The sequence below is a fragment of the Rhamphochromis sp. 'chilingali' genome (assembly GCF_963969265.1).
Source record: "Rhamphochromis sp. 'chilingali' genome assembly, chromosome: 13".
NCBI classification, from domain to species: Eukaryota; Metazoa; Chordata; class Actinopteri; order Cichliformes; family Cichlidae; genus Rhamphochromis; species Rhamphochromis sp. 'chilingali'.
The window spans coordinates 5,309,501-5,327,828 of NC_137940.1; the positions used below are offsets into that span (position 1 = coordinate 5,309,501).

The window sequence follows — 18,328 nt, forward strand, 5'->3', positions numbered from 1 at the left end:
AGTCACTCCCAACTGTGCTTGCTTCTTGGACCACATAGACAGTCTGTGGAATCAGAGTTGAGGCTGCTTTCCAGTCACTCTCTTCCTGTCAACATGGTAAAATGTATGCCTAATGATAGGGCTTCTCACTTAAGACTATGCAACTGCACTAAGGAGACTAAACTAAGCTGCAGTGTGAAGAGCCGATCAGTATTCCTGTCTCATATTTGAATGCAGAAACATGTTAGTCTGTTCCCTCTGGCTCATTCGCAATCCCAAACCGCCACAAAGATTTTTAGTATTCTTGTGTGCTCAAATCTGGTTTGCCCTGCATGTCACAGCTGTCATGTCTTCCTGTTATTAGTCTGTGCTCACACCGCATCTTATTCAGGATTCAAGATAAATAAAGAAAAATGCACAATGTAACTGAGATATTTTGGTTAACTGGTTTGATTTTACAAGGTGTCACTCAGAGCAAGCTCGGCTGTAAAAATATCGTTATATTAAAACAAGTGAGATCAATGCTTAAGGTGATTAAATATTTATAAAGAAAATAAGCTAATTCAAGGTGAATTCCAGCTCATACTGGCATTTAAAATTCTCTGGTGACACTGCATTTACTAACTTTGCCAGCCATTCGTGCGTGCGTGGGTTAGAGAGAGAGTATGGCAAAGTGTGATCCTGGATACACCTAATGTGGCAACAGCAACAAAGGCAGTATGGGGTATTCTGGCATGTGTTTATATTGCTGGATGTGTACTGATTTTGTCAACACTCTTACAGCGGAACACAAAAATAATAAATATATACATACATATCAACATCAGGAAGAAGGAACCCGAGACGCTCGAGAAATACCAAGGGCTGAGAGAAGGAAGAAGATGTGGAGGGTGAAGGCAACAATGCTAAGCGAGTGGATCTGGCAGATCCCTGGGACAACATCTGAGATCTGTCCAGTAGAGTGCAGTCCTAGGAACAGCAAAGTTTGAAGGACAAAAGAGCACCCACAGGGGTGAGAGGGGAATTTTTATATATAATTTTATTTATTTTGCCCCCCCATTGATCCTTCCATACATGATCATACATTAAAACAAACGTTTAGGTGTATTTCCTTTCTGGTACTCATGATGTCCACTACAGTAGTTGCATATCTGTAAAAATGGCTTTTAGAAGATCTTTTTGGATAACTAGTAATGGAACTATAAAGGAAAACACTTTGCTGTAATTCTAACATTTTGTACATGAAAGAATTCAGTTATGATATCCATCCATCATTTATTGCATCTTGGGTTGCAGCATTTATCCCACAAAATACTACATCAATACCTCAATATTACATCAGATAAAAAGTGCATGATACATCAAGTACAAACCATGACTGGAAACAGTGGTAAATAATGACCTGACAGATACTAAGTCCACACTGGGAAAGATGAGACAAAAAGACAGAAACCTGTAAAGAGCTTGGACCGCTCTCCAAAAAGTCACAAGTGCAGTTCAATTTCATATACCCATGATAAATTTGGTTTGCATTTCCTGTAATGTTGTCATATACCCTTGGGAGACGCCCAATCCAAATCTTTCTGTGTGTGTTGGAACTCCAGAAAAATCCAACCTGCAATTCACAAAGCGACTCCTTCTACACTAAAGTCTAATTTTGACAGGAAATTTCACAAATCCAGACAATTTGTGAAAAGTGTCAGGGTACATAATTGACCTGTGCCTATGACTTCTAAGAATGTCTGACAAGATAATAGAGTTCAAATTACATGGGCCACCAGCATCCAAGATGAGCAGTCAAATAATGACCTTTAGATACAAAATTACAGTATTTCAGTGTTGCGCTACAAAAAATTAGAATAAACTGTATATATGTCCTCCCAAATTAACTATTAAAATACTGCTTGGTGATCTGCCCTTTGCTTAGTACATTTTAAAGAGGGACGAGAGTCAGGGATCAGGGGAAGTTGGATTTAAAAAAGTGTTTTTGAGGGTTGTTGTAACAGTGGCACAAGTTTCACGTTGTCAGGGGACGGTCAAGGAAACAGGCTGCTATGCTCCAAAAGTGCTTTGTGGTTTGCAATTAGGACAGTGCAGCCTCAGTAAACGCTGAATCTATATTTTTCATCCTTTGTCACCATCAGCATCTTTGAAAGACGTAGATTAATCTAAGCCAGTAAAGTGCAACCACATTAAACGCATGCTTCTCACTTCCACTGCTTTGAGACATTTCACACAGTAATAATGGAAAGGGGTCAGACTTATCGCAGATCACAAGGGCTACTTGTGATTGCAACATGAACTGTATAATATTTGTATTACACCCATAGCCATCTCTGGAGAAGTTAGTGTTTGCATTGTTTGAAACTTAGCTTAAGGCAGTGGTTCCCAAACTTTTTTTGCTGGGCCCCCCTTTGTTTTACAAGAAAAATGTTCGTTTCTTGCGCATGCACACGCACAACCACATCCTCCAACCACACACACCAATATTTTGCTCCATTGCGGTTTCTTTCACACCTCAAACATTTAGTAAACAATTAAGCAAATACAAGTAATCTGCAATAAATTACAGGTAGTAAGAAAGTAAACTACTAACTCTTTTACGCTACGCCCACACCTACACGGATATTTTTGAAAACGCAGCTGTTTCGTCCACACGTAAACGCCGTTCCGAATCACCGAAAACTGAGATTTTTTAAAACTCCTTTTTCCTGTTTACATGTGGACGAGGAGTACAGAGTTTGTCACGCAACGTCAAAGGTATGTGCCTTTTTTCACGTCACACTGTGCGCCACGTCATTGTTTACCGAGATGAATTGCTATTACTGTTAATCTTACCGTCTTCAGGTTTTACACGCTAACATATACACACGCAGTTACTGTCCCTCCATTTAGAAAGGCAGAGGCGTCACAGTGTGATTATTTAATAATAAGTAATAATATTCAACATTGCTACCAATGCATTTTTCAAAAAATGCCTCTCTGTGCAAAATGGGTTTAAAAACATAAACAACTGTAGGATGCTGTTTGTCCGTGATTTAAACAGCCCGGCGCTGCTCCCGACGCAGGGAAAACCAATTCTGCAGGGGAGACCTACCTCGGACCCTGTGCAGGTGAAGCCAAAGGGAAGATATGCTTCACCATATTTTCTAGTCTTTGGCTTAGAAGGAAATTGGTTTGGAAACATATTCAGCGATACTTCATCTCCTGCTTTGCATTTCTGTGGGCGCCCTGTGCTAGCAGTGTCCAAGCGTTTTGTTTTTTCTTCCCCCCCTTTTCATACCGCGCCCCCCCCCCCCCCCCCCCCCCTGCAATGGCTCTGCGCCTCCCCTGGGGGGTGGGCCCCACACTTTGGGAAGGTCTGGCTTAAGGAGAGATGACTTAGATTCTATGCGCTTTCAATAATTGGAGATTATATCAATCATTTGGGGAAATAACAAAAACGTGTTTTGAACAAAAACTCTCTAGTGATTATGAGAGAACCAAAAGAGGATGCCAGGGTGGCTTGATGGGTTGTAAAAACATCAGATTTGAACAAGGGTCATAGTGTTAAATGCATTCCTAATTCAACTGACTGTCATTGACTGTTTATTTTAACAGGAGTTTCAAAACCTTAACAGCATGTTTCACTAAGGTACTTATGAAGATAAAGATCATATGTGTACAGTACTTTTATCAACTTAAACCTTCACAATTCATTTCCAATCCTGCAGTCACACACTGCAGCACAACCAAAAGTGTTGTAACCGTGTGCAATGAACCTGAAATTTCTTTGCCTTTCAAATGGTTGCTTCATCTGTGACTCACAGCCAGTTGTCTGGTGCATTAAGATGGCAGTAAAACAGCAAGAAGATGGAGTCAGGTCGCCTTTTGGAGTAAAACAGCGATTAACTACGTAAATCTGAGAAAAATCCAAATTCGTTGTCTTCTGTTGCTGCATATATACAGAGTAATTCACATTAAAACACAAATCCACATTAAGTGATCACATTCAGACTCAACCAGAACCTCACAGATTTGAAACAGAATTATGAATTTCTTCTGCAAATAATGACATACAGTAGTTGCTGCAGGAGGACAATTTAAAAGGGAAATTACACTAGTACCTGACAGCTTTTTATATAGGACTATAACCAGAATACAACCAGCTGGAAATCACCTGAGACAAATCTCCCATTGCAAAGAGATGCACTCACTAGTGTGAATAGGCTGATTTTGCTTACAGTGTGTTGGAAATCTATTAACATTTATAAATTAGGTGGCAGTTCAGTTACTTTCAGACTTTTAGTAAGCTGTCTAAGAGTGACTGCTGCCAGCCTACTTGCAGCTGGTCTCCAAGGGCAAAAAAAAAAAATGAAACGCAATCAAGGAGCAACCACTGACTTTTCTTTAGTGTGACTGTAAACTTAGGAGAAATGTTTTTGTGCTAAAACCTAATTAATAAAAGCCCAGACCCATTTTTAATGTCAGGGAAACTTTGGGAGAGTCAGTGTTGAAACTTTAACAGGACCTTCTTCAATGTGTGGTTCTTATGGATGAAAACATCCCTTTATGTGTCACATCATAAAGGGTTAGTTGTTGTTTAGGACTTCGTCACCACTATATTCATATGGTTTGTATTAGAGAATACTGACCAACAGTCAGCAGTATACTGTCATTTAGGATATTTATGTACAATTTATTTAATATGTTTTGTCACAAACTGAATATTCAGGGGAAAGGAGCATACTGACATATTTATCCAGCTAAGCCGCCTGGAAGCATCTCGGGCCTGAGGTGAGACATGCACAAAACAACTAGGAAGTGGCCAGTAAAATTTAAATGTAACAGTTGGAGGTTAATTGTGTTGTTCAACGGCAACAGTTAAAAATACTTAAGAGTGGATAGTGGCAGTCATGTTTGATATAAACCACTCATATCTCTGAAGCGGATATAAAGATTTGGACATTACAGATGGTGACATATTCATTTCTGCTGCTAATGCCTCTATTCTATGGATCCATCTGGATTTTCATAGAGCACAAAAAGGTTTGTGTTCGTAGATACTGTACTGTGCTGTTAAAAATGGTGATTGATTTGTTGAGTCAAATAGACTTCACAGAGATTTTCATTGTTGCAATCTATTTCTCAAGTTCTGCAATGGTTGAATGTTTCCACAACAGCTCTTTCATTATTGTTGGAGCGCAGATATCTTCCCACATCCATTAGAACTAATGGTGTGGTATATTATGAATGGAGAGTGTGCAGCGCTGCCTTTCTCAAATGGATTGGGCTTATTGTGAATGACCCATGGTGGTTCATTTTAGCCTACACAGGCATTAACATTTTATTGCATTGAAAGAACATTCTCAAGCTCTGTATTGCCAGCACATTGCACCACTTTTACAAACCTAACAGCCAGGAACACAAACATAAAAAAAAAAAAAAACATTAGAAGAGCTATTAAAACTAAATCTGCTTTAATAGGTTTAGTGGTGTATTCCTTGACCCACTGAATCTTTTGGGGTCTGCATTTAACGTCTCTTTCTCCTGATATTATACAAAAAAGTACTGTGAAATGTCAGCATTCAAAAGAGGTATACAGAAGAGTAATATAATGCTATATGAATTCTTTATTTTTTTTTTACTTGTTCTCTATAAAAGTTATCATTATATTGTCAAGGGCAATATTTAAGAAATAAACAATAGGTGTGATATCCCAGCCTCAGATACTTGCACCAATTTGACCAAAACTAAAGCTTTGTCTTTGTGTGTGAAAAAGTTGGAACACTGAGAAGATGAGTGGGCAGTGTATGCCATGGGCATCTCCTCTGTTGAACAAATTGTATGAAGACATTGAGAACTATTGTCACGGTCTTTTATGTTCCAAACACGTCCAAGAAAAGGCCGTGGGTGGCAACGGGAGGTTTATTTTAGAACGCACTTCTGACTCCATTGTTTAAAAATCATATGCCGTTTATTTTGTGGAAAATTATAAACAAAAAACCAAATAACTTCTTAAAACTTAAAATTAAACGAAAGTTTAAGTTAATTTGCTTTAACAACTTCAAAAGTGGTCAAAAAACCCTCCCGTCTTCCCATCAGACATTTGGCGCAAAAAAAAACAAAAAAAAAAACACCATCTTTACCACACCCCTCCAGGGTGGTCTTAATCCCCTGATTAATGGGAGGGTCCATAAGCCAATAATCCAATCACTTTCCAAAAACATTTACAATAAAATGAATTCCAAATTTACATAACAAAATTAGGTCAGCATATTCTTACAACTTTAAAGAAAAAACAAAAATGAATACAAATTGCGTTTTTTATAAACATTCAACAAAAATGGCCAGAACAACTATATTACTTATACAGTATGAATAACTTACATAGGCTGTTTAATTTGTTTAGATGAACTTAACCCCAATACGGTGTACATTTTAGGACATCGTCAGGTATCAGACAAAAAATTGTCAGGTGTCAGTTGTCAAAAAAAAAATTGTCAGGTATCAGAAAAAAAATTGTCAGGTGTCAGAAAAAAAATTGTCAGGTGTCAGTTGTCAAAAAAAAAAAAGTCAGGTATCAGAAAAAAAATTGTCAGGTGTCAGAAAAAAATTGTCAGGTGTCAGAAAAAAAATTGTCAGGTGTCAGAAAAAAAGTTGTCAGGTGTCAGAACACAAGGTACCAGAGAGAAAATCTTCCTGCAGGTGGCGCTGTTGTCATGTCCCACCCGAATTGATTTCCAAATATGTCATCAACGTGTGACCGTGGGAGAGCGTAAGGTCATTGACCTCACCGGAGTTTTACCGTGGTTCAGGCTCCTAACGACACAAGGTAAGTTTAACTTTTTCTCCCTTTTGTTCATATTTTTGCCACAGTTGTGTTATATTAAGTTGCAGTTATGCTGTGAAAGTTACATATCAGAGACGGAAAGCCAGTTTTGTACGAAACCAAATCAGTACTATTTTTGTCTGGCTAATTCATTCTAGCTAGCGACAGTGGTGAAACGTGATTCAAATTTAAACTGTTCAGTAATTGTTTTGTATACATTTCAGCAAATGGACAAGCTGAAAGCTTACGAGCAGTTGCATTTGAATACTAATCCTATTGGAAGTAATACATTTCCAGTGGTAGACATGTTAGATTGTCACACCTGGCTATGCATTGTTTTATTAATATTATATATTGTCTTGATAGCTTGAAGGGGATGATGCCGGTTTCATATCACTGGACTTATCCATGGCAGTAGAGTACATCCATGCACAGAGAATCATTCACCAGGATATAAAGCCAGCAAATGTCATGGTAAGCCATATTGTATTTTTCTTTTTCTCCACTTTGTTTTTGAAGATCAAAATAAAAATAGTATATTATTTATTTAACTTTATTCTCTTCAGTCTATTAAACACTACATTTGAACAATGAGAAACTTTTCTGGCATATTCATATAAAAGATTTTTTTTTTTAAAGTAAGAAGCCTTACATTGTTTATTTAATAGTCCAATTTTTCTTTAATATGTTGGTTCTTGCACACCTACAAAATTCCCAAACATGTTGTAAGTTTAGGCTTTACAAACTGAAAGTTTCTATTATTTTATTAGTCTGTACCACTTGCTTAAGTGGAATGGGGATTAAAAAATGCACAGGACTATAAAACCGGGTTGGATCATTAACCAATCTGTTAATTTTAATGTTGGGTATAATAAACAATCTCAGAATAAATCTGCAGTGATTGGGTGATCTGGGTGCTAAAAGCTTTGAGGGTTTTTTTTTCCCCAATTATGAGCTGTGGTCTTTGGAATGACATTTTTGATAACATTTGTGAAATTTTAGACAACCTGGTAAGTTCTCATATGTATACCTTATAGGTTCACCACCCTTCTAAGAAGGCAGTCCTGACAGACTGGGGCATGGCAAACATAAGAGACACTGTGATGCTTCGTCAAGGGAGTAAGTTCACTGCCCAGGCTACTGGTCCAGCTGGTGGCACATATCTTTACATGGCCCCTGAATGCATACTGATGTTTGAAGAGGCCTCGTTCCAGACAGACATGTGGTCCCTCGGAGCCACATATCTGGAGATCCTGACGGGTTCCGCTCCGTGGATGGTTAAAAAACAAAGAGAACTGGCTGCACTAATGGCCACCAAAACCCCACCACATGCCCTATCACATCTCAGTGACAAAAACAGTTTTCTTGGTGGTTTGGTGAGCTATGACCCAGACTCAAGGCCTTCCGCATCTGATGTTGTTAAGTTTCTCAAGTCAGGCCTTGATCTTACGAGCCGATATGGCTACAAGTGGTAATGTTGCTACAGTCTGCAGTTCAAAAGTCTTTCAATGTGAATTATGTTCTACATTATTGTTAACAAAAGTTGTGGTAAATGAAACACTGAATCATTATGAAAGATGGCACCTTGTCAATTGTATTTCAACATTTTATTGTACATTTTGTTGGTCAGACAGTTTTCAAATTACCTGTTGATTTTAAACAAGGATAAATAAATGTTAACAAACACTGTTGTATGATTTTATTGGTCATTGGAAATGTTTACTGGTGCACCTTCCATCCTCTCTCTCTTCAGAAAGATGTATATGTCATTTGCCTCGGCAAACGTAGAAAGTGTAGGAACTGCATTTCTGTTCATGGCAGTTGTGAGCTCTTGGACTAGCATGAGGTATGCAGCAAGGCAACCATCAGGTGTGCAGGGAAACTGGCTGTTTTCTAAAATGTTCTGGCACATGTCTCTGAATTCCTGGTTTGCTACCAGTGAAGGCTCTTCCCTCTCACAGATTAATTGCTTGGCATAGTCTAAAAGGTCTGGGTCAACAATGTGCAGCACATTGCCATATCCTGCGAATGAAAGACAATATTGAAAAGATGTTCACTTTGAATGTTAAAAATAAATGAATAATGACAAAGCTGTTCTAGAACCTGTATAAGAAGCAGTCAGTGTTTACAGATGTTATTACAGAAACTTAAAGATGGAAATATCACTCAAACATTTAGATACATTTTTAGTTAAAGGTGTCAATATGAAGCCATTTTAGTATTGACAGTAGAAATTCAGAAATCTCTTATTGTACTACAAGTAGGCTTCTTCGGAAGACACAAAAGAGAAAGCACATTATAACAGTTTTACGCTCATTACACTGGCTTCCAGTATATTTTAGAAAATTCATTTTAAAATTTTAGTAATGACTTTCAATGCTCCGAATCGTGAAGCTCCTGCCTTAATTTCTGATCTTATAGAACCCCACGCTCCCTCTCCCAGCCTGTGATCATCTAATCAATGGCTGTTAGTAGTCCCACCAGAAGACCAGAGGCAAGAGATCTTCCAAAGCGGTGGCTCCCAGGTCATGGAATGCTCTGCCTCCATCATTACGTTTCCTTTATTGCATTTATTCTGTATGTTCGATTGTGCTGTTTTATGTTTATCTGTTTTATATTATTGTGAAGCCACTTTGTGGTTTTTATCCTGTGAAGAGTGCTATATCAAAGTAAAAGTAAACTAATGAAAGTTAAAAAACAAACAAAAAAATAAAACCCCACAGGCTTTCAAATGACATACCAGGAGGTGGTGAGGTAAACAGAAGGTCGGGTTTCCCAAATGGACCAGGGGCCCGTTCTTCGTACGTCGCTCACTACATCCAAGATCAAATGACACATCCAAGATCAAACCATCGCGCTAACCGTGAGCTCGCTAATCCGGTTCCCCGAACACACCTGCTGTTGACGATTAGTACAGCTGGACGCAGTAATGTGACATCACTGGGTGTCATAAAAGGGGCTACGCATCGATAGTAGAAACATTGATCGGCAACCCTCTGATTGGTCGGCGAAAATGTCGAAGGAGCGCGCTCGGCTCGGTATTTTTCGGCAGCAGAGCAAGAACTCCTGAGTGAGGGATTTCAGGAGTTTCAGAGTTTAATCAGAACGCAAGGGAACACTGCAAAGGCTGCAAAAGCAAGGAGAGAGGGCTGGCAGGAAGTTGCTGACAAATTAAACTCGTAAGTAATTTAATAATATATTGGATTTATATAGCGCTTTTCAAGGCACCCAAAGCGCTTTACAATGCCACTATTCATTCACTCTCACATTCACACACTGGTGGAGGCAGCTACGGTTGTAGCCACAGCTGCCCTGGGGCAGACTGACAGAAGCGAGGCTGCCATATTGCGCCATCGGCCCCTCTGGCCAACACCAGTAGGCGGTAGGGTAGATTTATTATATTACACTATATTATCCAATATTATATTACATTATATTATATTGTTATATTATATCCTCTTTCACATTAGAGCCACAACAGGACCCACTAGAACATGGGAACAAGTAAAAGTGAAATATAAGAATATTCTACAGAATGGTAATATTTATCACTTATATTGCTTTTCGTCTCTTGGAAAGAGAGCCTGAAATAATCTGTTTGTTTGTTTATAACAGCAACCAAGAAAAGGGCAGAGCAAAAAAAAGACAGGTGGTGGTCCTGCACCCCCTCGTCAACAAGTTGGTTAAGTAAATAATATCCTCACGGGAAAATCGATATCTCTCAATGAGCACACTGTCGCGCTGAGCTAAAGGATCCTGTCTGTCCCGCAATATACGCTGGATTCTGAGGACTCTCCTTATCAATCTTGCACCTTCCGCAATGGGTTGCTCGCGTAAACGGACAGGACATGGCTGCGACAGGCTTCCCAAATCCACCTTCGCTTTTATAGCCGTGGTCTCTCATCTTGATTACACGAAGTAATTTACAATTACTACTCTGAAATATGAATTACATCTGTAATAATCACATACATGTAATAGAATGTTAATAGTACATTTCCCTTTTTTAGGAAATGACCTGTATGTATCTGTGTGACATCAATAAAAGGATCAAGTGCTGCATTATCTTCAGTTACATTGATGTTATTTATTTATCGCTGTTGCTTTCGTATAAATGAAGCGGACATACCTGCGTGGCCGCGATCTAATCCTGTTTACATAAAGTAAACCTGCTCCCGAGCAGGTTTACGCTTACGGCTCTGTTGCTATGACAGCAAGTCCCGGATGAGCTTCGGGGAACCGACTGATCCAGGATCACGCGAAATCGTCAACAATCTAATCCAGCTAACTTACTTAGCGAGGTACGAAGAACAGGCCCCAGGTGCATTGCGTTGCTTGCGGATGTCATGGGTGTTCCAAACTGTTTGCTCTGTTTTTAAGTCTCTTTGAAGCAGTGGCAAGTGTGAGTACTGCAAGCAGTTGCTATGAAAAAGGAGAATTAAAAAATTAATATGTTCATCTGCTTCTTTGAGGTAGAATAAGTAAAAGCTAAATTTTAATCAGTACTCAAAAAACAAAGGCATTCCTAGACCACATACTTTCATACTGCTGCTTGATTATTTTTCATGTCTAAAAATATTGACTTACATGTGCACAGGATTGTCCAGTTCAAGGATCCCAGACTCCATCATGACCTACGCATGTTGTTTTGAAAAAGACATAAGTTGTGAAGGTGAGAATTTCATTAGTGAAAAGGTACAGATGTACATAAACACAGATTCTGGCCTTGTGTTTTCAGATAAACTAATCCATCGTATGTTTAACGAAATTTGGATGGCTACTCTTTGTTAATAGGTTTTACAGGTGAAAGATTTGCTTTACCTCAAATCTTGTCAGCCATTTCTTAATCCATGTCTGCTTTAAAATACTGTTGAAACATTCAGCTCTCTAAACAACAGAAACATGACATTATCAGTTTTGTTGTCAGGTTGTTACTTTAGAAATAGTCATTTACCAGCTTAAAGACATACCTGGTTGTGCACTGATGTCCCCATTCTGAAGCACCTCCATGCCTGATTCCCAAGATCTCGCATGTGAAATGCCATCTGCATTTGACCCACAACAAGGTTCTCCTTTCCTCTGTCCCCCCGAATCATTTGAGGACAGCCTAAAGACACAAACTGAAGATAATTAGTGAATGATGAAAAAATAAATTTATTAACAAAATGTAATCTTTTTTAACCCCCCATTTTTTAGTATATTGCATACCACCCTGTTCTTGAACAGCCTCAAAGAAGTATCTGGCCACAAAGTTTTGCTTGCGGTTGGATGTGCCCACCTTTAGCCATAGAACCGTCCTGGAAAATCTGAAAAGAAAGAAACAGAAAAGTGGCCACTTGTACATATGATTTAATCATGTTTTGGCACTATGTTTGGTTTTTGTTACATTCCCCAAGAGTATGCTGGTTTTCCATTGTATTATGTCTAGGCGTTGTTTCTGGTTCCTCTGGCCATTTTGACTGCCATAGTTGTGTAGGCTTACATGCCTTTGGAATTGAATGTGACTCTTGACTGTGTTCAGACTGACGCGAGGGGAGAGCTGCCTTTTGTTTTGTAATCCCTTGTATTCTCCTGTTTATGTGTTGGTTAGGTAGGTTATCGTAAATTGTACATTTTATTTTCTTTGGAGTTAAATTCTGTTTACTTTATATCAGGGATGTTTTGTTTGTTGTGTTGGTCTTGGCCCTCCCTGAAATTAACTGCCAGTCTGAAATGGAACTTTAAGACTAGCAGGAAATAAGCCTTTTAAAAACCGCCATCTTGAATCCTCCTTCACTATTCATACTTTATCTTGGTCCCTTAGACCAGGCTTGGCCAAATCCAGACCTCGAGGGCCAGTGTCCTGCATGTTTTAGATATCACCCTGGGTAAACACACTTGAATAAAATGATTAGTTCATTACCAGGCCTCTGGAGAACTACAAAACATGTTGTGAGGGTAATTTAGCCATTTGAATCAGCTGTGGATCAAGGACACATCTAAAACCTGCAGGACACCGGCCCTCGAGGCCTGGACTTGCCCATCCCTGCCCTAGACTACTCAGGAGAGATAACACCTCAGTTTACCGCACATCCTTATCTTGAAGCAACTTTGTACTATCACTGAATATAATAAATTAAGTAGCGAATGCCATATTCAAACCTACCCATCAATCCCCAAATGTATCCACATTCCAAAGAACTTCAGTTTATCATTGCCTATATGAAACAACAAATAATAATTACAATTTGTTTCAACAGAAGTACCATCAAAACATGTTTGGAAGGTTAATTGAAAAGATAAAATACCATCAATGTGCCGTGTGTCATTTGGACCACGGCTGATGTAATTCCGACGGGGAATTTTCTTCTTTCCAGGAGATCTCCTCTGAAGACCACTTGCATCCATATACCTCATTATATTAGCAACATCGTCTCTACAGTAACAATAGATTTTACTCTGAGCTCAACAGTAAAACAAGAGAACACTTGATCATATACACACTATTTAACCAACCTGTAACAAGGCCGCACTCCTCTGACATCCCTTACCCGCTTTACCATTGCCCTGATTCCTTGTTCAGGAGACCACTGTTTCATCTCACTCTAAAAAACAAACAAACAGACAATTGAATGTTTTTTTTTTTTTTAAATCACTACAGAAAATAACATTTATTGTTTCTACAATAGCTCATGACACAGACTTCAGGAAAATATATATTTTTTGCACTGATGTTTTAACGCTTACCTCCACAGCTTTGTGGATTTCAGTAAAAGGTCGTTGGGGGCATCTTCGCTTCAACCCTAGAAGTTTTAAAACTCGTCTCAGATGCCTCTCACTGTTAAAAGACAACACAGACTTACATTATATTAAATGCAAACTGCATGTTTTGTCATTTTAGAGAGTTGTCACGGAAACTGTTGAAATGCAGACTTACCTTATTTTATGCCCATATGAATTCAGTGCACAGCTGATTTCCTTTTGTTTTAAGCCTTTGTTGAACAATGTTATTATCATCATATCTTGAAAGGTTAAGTGTAACAACAACAGTCTAATTGATCACCCACCTCTTACACTGAACATAAGTAATTAACCAGTAAAGTACTAAATCTTTTTATGTGGCAATTACACTAAAAGCATCGTCTATTCAGTGCCCACAAATAAAACGTGTGTAGCAAAAAATACACTTCTTTGATATGAAAGAGGTGAACAGTAGTTAATAAATAAGTTGTACTTTAGTCATTTATTTTTAATGCTCTTTTTTTAATAAAAAAAAAAAAAGTATTTTTGGTACAGTCATGGGAACCAGCCAGAGTCGGATACTCCTTTCATCATCGTCAGATGACATATTGCAGCAAAGTCTAAAAACAACAACAGAAAAAAACATATCGGGATCAAAAAATATCCCGACAGTAGCAATATAGAAAAGAGAAATAAAGAAAAAGAGCGACAGAAAGGATGCAGGCTGCTCGTGAGCTTTCAGCTTGTCCATTTGCTGAAATGTATACAAAACAATTACTGAACAGTTTAAATTTGAATCACGTTTCACCACTGTCGCTAGCTAGAATGAATTAGCCAGACAAAAATAGTACTGATTTGGTTTCGTACAAAACTGGCTTTCCGTCTCTGATATGTAACTTTCACAACATAACTGCAACTTAATATAACACAACTGTGGCAAAAATATGAACAAAAGGGAGAAAAAGTTAAACTTACCTTGTGTCGTTAGGAGCCTGAACCACGGTAAAACTCCGGTGAGGTCAATGACCTTACGCTCTCTCACGGTCACACGTTGATGACGTATTTGGAAATCAATTCGGGTGGGACATGACAACAGCGCCACCTGCAGGAAGATTTTCTCTCTGGTACCTTGTGTTCTGATACCTGACAATTTTTTTTTTGACAACTGACACCTGACAATTTTTTTTCTGACACCTGACAACTTTTTTGTCTGACACCTGACAATTTTTTTTCCTGACACCTGACAACTTTTTTACGGAAGCGTAGAGCTGCCACCCAGGCAAAAGAAAAATACAAGTGTATCACGTTATAACGTGAAAGGTTTATTGTTCTAACAAGATACTTTTCCTGTTTGTACAATATACTTTTCACGTTTGAACAACATAATATCACGTTATTACAATATACATAATTATCACGTTCGTACAATATAAATATTATATTGTACGAACGTGATGATTATGTTCGTACAATATAATAGGAGATAAGATGTACCACAATGTAAGGAGTGCTCTGACACGTTGATAAATATGTTTTTTTTCCCCCTTTCTCGCAGTCGATTAGATGAGATGATAAGGCTGTATGAAAAAATGTTCCTATTAAGTTTTGAACTGAACTGCCAGTAGCTTTTGGTGTACAATTCAAACACTGCAGATGTATTTGCTAAAAACAAACACAAATAATCTGTCACTAGAACAAACAAACAAAAAAGAATGACCATTCATATAAGGAAGGAATCAATTATCACGTTCGTACAATATAATATTTATATTGTACGAATGTGATGATTATGTATATTGTAATAACGTGATATTATGTTGTTCAAACGTGAAAAGTATATTGTACAAACAGGAAAAGTATCTTGTTAGAACAATAAACCTTTCACGTTATAACGTGATACACTTGTATTTTTCTTTTGCCTGGATGGCAGCTCTACGCTTCCGTACTTTTTTGTCTGACACCTGACAATTTTTTTTCTGATACCTGACTTTTTTTTTTTGACAACTGACACCTGACAATTTTTTTTCTGACACCTGACAATTTTTTTTCTGACAACTGACACCTGACAATTTTTTTTCTGATACCTGACGATGTCCTAAAATGTACACCGTACCCCAAAGTTGAACTCAAGTATTTGGGTTAAAATAATTTCTTACTGTGCACTGTGACTACAAAAAAAAAAAAAAAAAAGAATAAATAAAGATTAAGACTTCAAACTTCCTACAGTATTTTTATCATCAACTTCTTCAATTTAAACCTCAGTGTTGAAGATGACAGCTTATCCAGTTTCAGCACAACTTTAAAGGATTTTTTGAAAAAGATTCATATCAAGGCCAGAGTGGAAATGGAAGCAAACACATAACTTCACAATTTTTATGGGTTTCATATTAAGTTTGATTCAGTAATACTTCAGTTGGCCATGTCTTCCACAGACATGCCCTGGACAGCAGAGCCATGTCAACTATATACTTTTTTTTATTTTATTTTTTTTTATTGCTGAACCAAGGTTGTTGTGACAACAATAGGTCTGTGCACATTGTGAGGAGAATATATGGAACCGGTCTGTCAAAATCAGTGAGGTAGAATGATAGCAGTGGGTTTCAAAAAGCAAACTGTCCAACAGTCAATTTGTAACTATGGCTGTTGGAACTTTGCCCGTCAGTTTTGCAAAGTTTGTCTTTATTTTGAATTCCTTCTGATAACTCTACAGACGTTAAGCTAAAGTTCTATTAAAACATCCAATACTTTCTCCTTGTTATAATTTCATAGTTTTATTCATAGGATCCAAGGTTAAAAGATGACAAGTGACCAGGCTGACAGGAAATTTGTGTTTGCCGTTGTCATCCTTTTTATAAATTATGTCACTCTTTGTGTCATTTTGGCTTATTGTGGAACTGGCCTGGCAGCTATAGGCTGAAAGCAGGTGTGCACGAGTAGTTTGTCTTTAAATACATTTTAGGTATATGTGAGTAGAGAGGGATAGATTCTGAGATGGATTAAAGACAGATTGTATAAATGTTTTTCAAATTCTGAAACAAACTGTTATTTAAAAATAAAAAAATAAAAAAAAGGTTGAGTTGGGACACCTATCATTTAAGAGTCAATTGCAGTGAGTAGAATGCACCTAAAGCAACAGTATAAATGGTTATAGTATAAATGCACTGTTCGTGTTACAGTTCACATGAGCAATGACCAACTTCTCCAGCATGACCACAACATGAGCCCGCACCTCAATAAAGTAACACCTTTAACAAACAGAGAGGGTTTGTCTTACCATTTAACAATACCACTTGATGGCCAATAGTACACAGGATTAACAAATTTATAATTTGTCTTCATATGACTTCAATTTGTCAGCCAAGGCAAAGGAAAACTGTGGCATTCGTGATCAGCTTACACCGAGTGGACTATACTTCTCATTAATTGAGTTACCATTATTACTAAAGAAAAACATGTTTTAAAAGCCATTTGGATTGTATTTATTAATTTATTTAGCAGAAGCATAAAAGCTCAGCCAGTATCCTCACACTCAACTGCTTGCGGATGCTGGCTTGATGTAGCATTTTCATGCATTTCTGAAACACTTGAGTAGAACAGAACTGTCATTGTTAGCAGTGCAGTCCAGTTTGTATCCTATATGGACAGGTGTAAAAAAAATAAAAAAAATAATCCACTGTACAAAATGCCACCACACCACAACAATATCATAGTTGGAAAAAACAATTAATGATAGAATCAGTTAAATTTTATGTAATGTCAACAGAGAGAGAGAAAAAATGTACATTAGTCATCCATTTGAAGTTTTTAAAAGTTAGCAATATGTAATAATATGCAAGAACAGAAATTACTTAAAATAACTTAAATGTAACAGTTCTAATAGGTTTCTCTATGTATTTTTGAGCCAAAGTCTACTGTAGTACTTCCAGAATTAAAGGGAAACCTTGCATGAAAGTGATCATTACCAGTGGCCTCTGAGGAAAATTAATTTAGAGATTCCATTTTTTTCTGGGCAGTTAGAGAAACCGATTTAAAGTAAATAAATAAAACGAAATGAAAATTAATAAATCATAAATTGCAGTGACATTATTTATTTCATCAGGATTATGTTATTTCTCTTTATGTCACTTAAAAACTGGTAGCCAGGATTTACTTTAGTTTAAAATAATAATAATAATAATAATAATAATGTTCTTAGTACAATCATTCACATATTGGTTCATTTAAGTGAACCAATCTGTGAATGATTATGTTGCCATGTCTTCTTCTAGTTTGTCAACTTCACCAGTAAAGGTTAAAAATATGTTCCTCATTGCATTTTATTAGCATTTTGCTTTGTAGTTATTCAGTAAGAGACAATAAAGCTCCTTACGTGCATGGAGGCTTTCATCCCAAATCCTGAAACTGTACACTAAACAGATGAAGGGAAGCTGAGGACTAGTGAGTGTCAGAACTACAGGGTGGGCCATTTATATTGAGTTATTTACAAGTTTCTGACCACTTATAAAATGTGTTCAATGTGCTGCCCATTGTGTTGGATTGTCAATCAACCCTCTTCTCCCACTCTTCACACACTGATAGCAACACCGCAGAAGAAATGCCAGCACAGGCATCCAGCATCCGTAGTTTCAGGTGCTGCACATCTCGTATCTTCACACCATAGACAATTGCCTTCAGATGACCCCAAAGATAAAAGTCTAAGGGGGTCAGATCGTGAGACCTTGGGGGCCATTCAACTGGCCCACGACGACCAATCCACTTTCCAGGAAACTGTTCATCTAGGAATGCTTGGACCTGGCACCCATAATGTGGTGGTGCACC

At 37.8% G+C, this 18,328-nt stretch overlaps 1 protein-coding gene and 1 long non-coding RNA gene across 3 annotated transcripts; one reads left to right on the forward strand and one right to left on the reverse strand.

The window, feature by feature from the left end:
- Positions 1-6,472: 6,472 nt before the first annotated feature.
- LOC308409162 lies at positions 6,473-8,476 on the forward strand. The gene is made up of 4 exons (XR_013973957.1): positions 6,473-6,487; positions 6,604-6,793; positions 7,157-7,264; positions 7,828-8,476. It is a non-coding gene; the product is annotated as an uncharacterized lncRNA (long non-coding RNA).
- Positions 8,477-10,930: 2,454 nt separating this feature from the next.
- Positions 10,931-14,567, reverse strand: LOC308409165 (uncharacterized protein). Of its 2 annotated transcripts, none has more exons than XM_080901726.1 (12): positions 14,486-14,567; positions 14,093-14,130; positions 13,707-13,791; positions 13,517-13,607; positions 13,286-13,374; positions 13,078-13,166; positions 12,936-12,987; positions 11,999-12,096; positions 11,761-11,897; positions 11,612-11,677; positions 11,378-11,424; positions 10,931-11,212 (listed from the first exon to the last, which is right to left on the reverse strand). In XM_080901726.1, exons 2-12 carry the CDS (start codon positions 14,115-14,117, stop codon positions 11,080-11,082), a joined length of 912 nt encoding a protein of 303 aa, XP_080757852.1. In that variant the 5' UTR covers positions 14,118-14,130; positions 14,486-14,567; the 3' UTR covers positions 10,931-11,079. The 2 variants fall into 2 exon arrangements, with proteins under 2 accessions (XP_080757852.1, XP_080757851.1); XM_080901725.1 differs by having other exon boundaries at positions 13,078-13,205.
- Between the last annotated feature and the right edge of the window lie 3,761 nt (positions 14,568-18,328).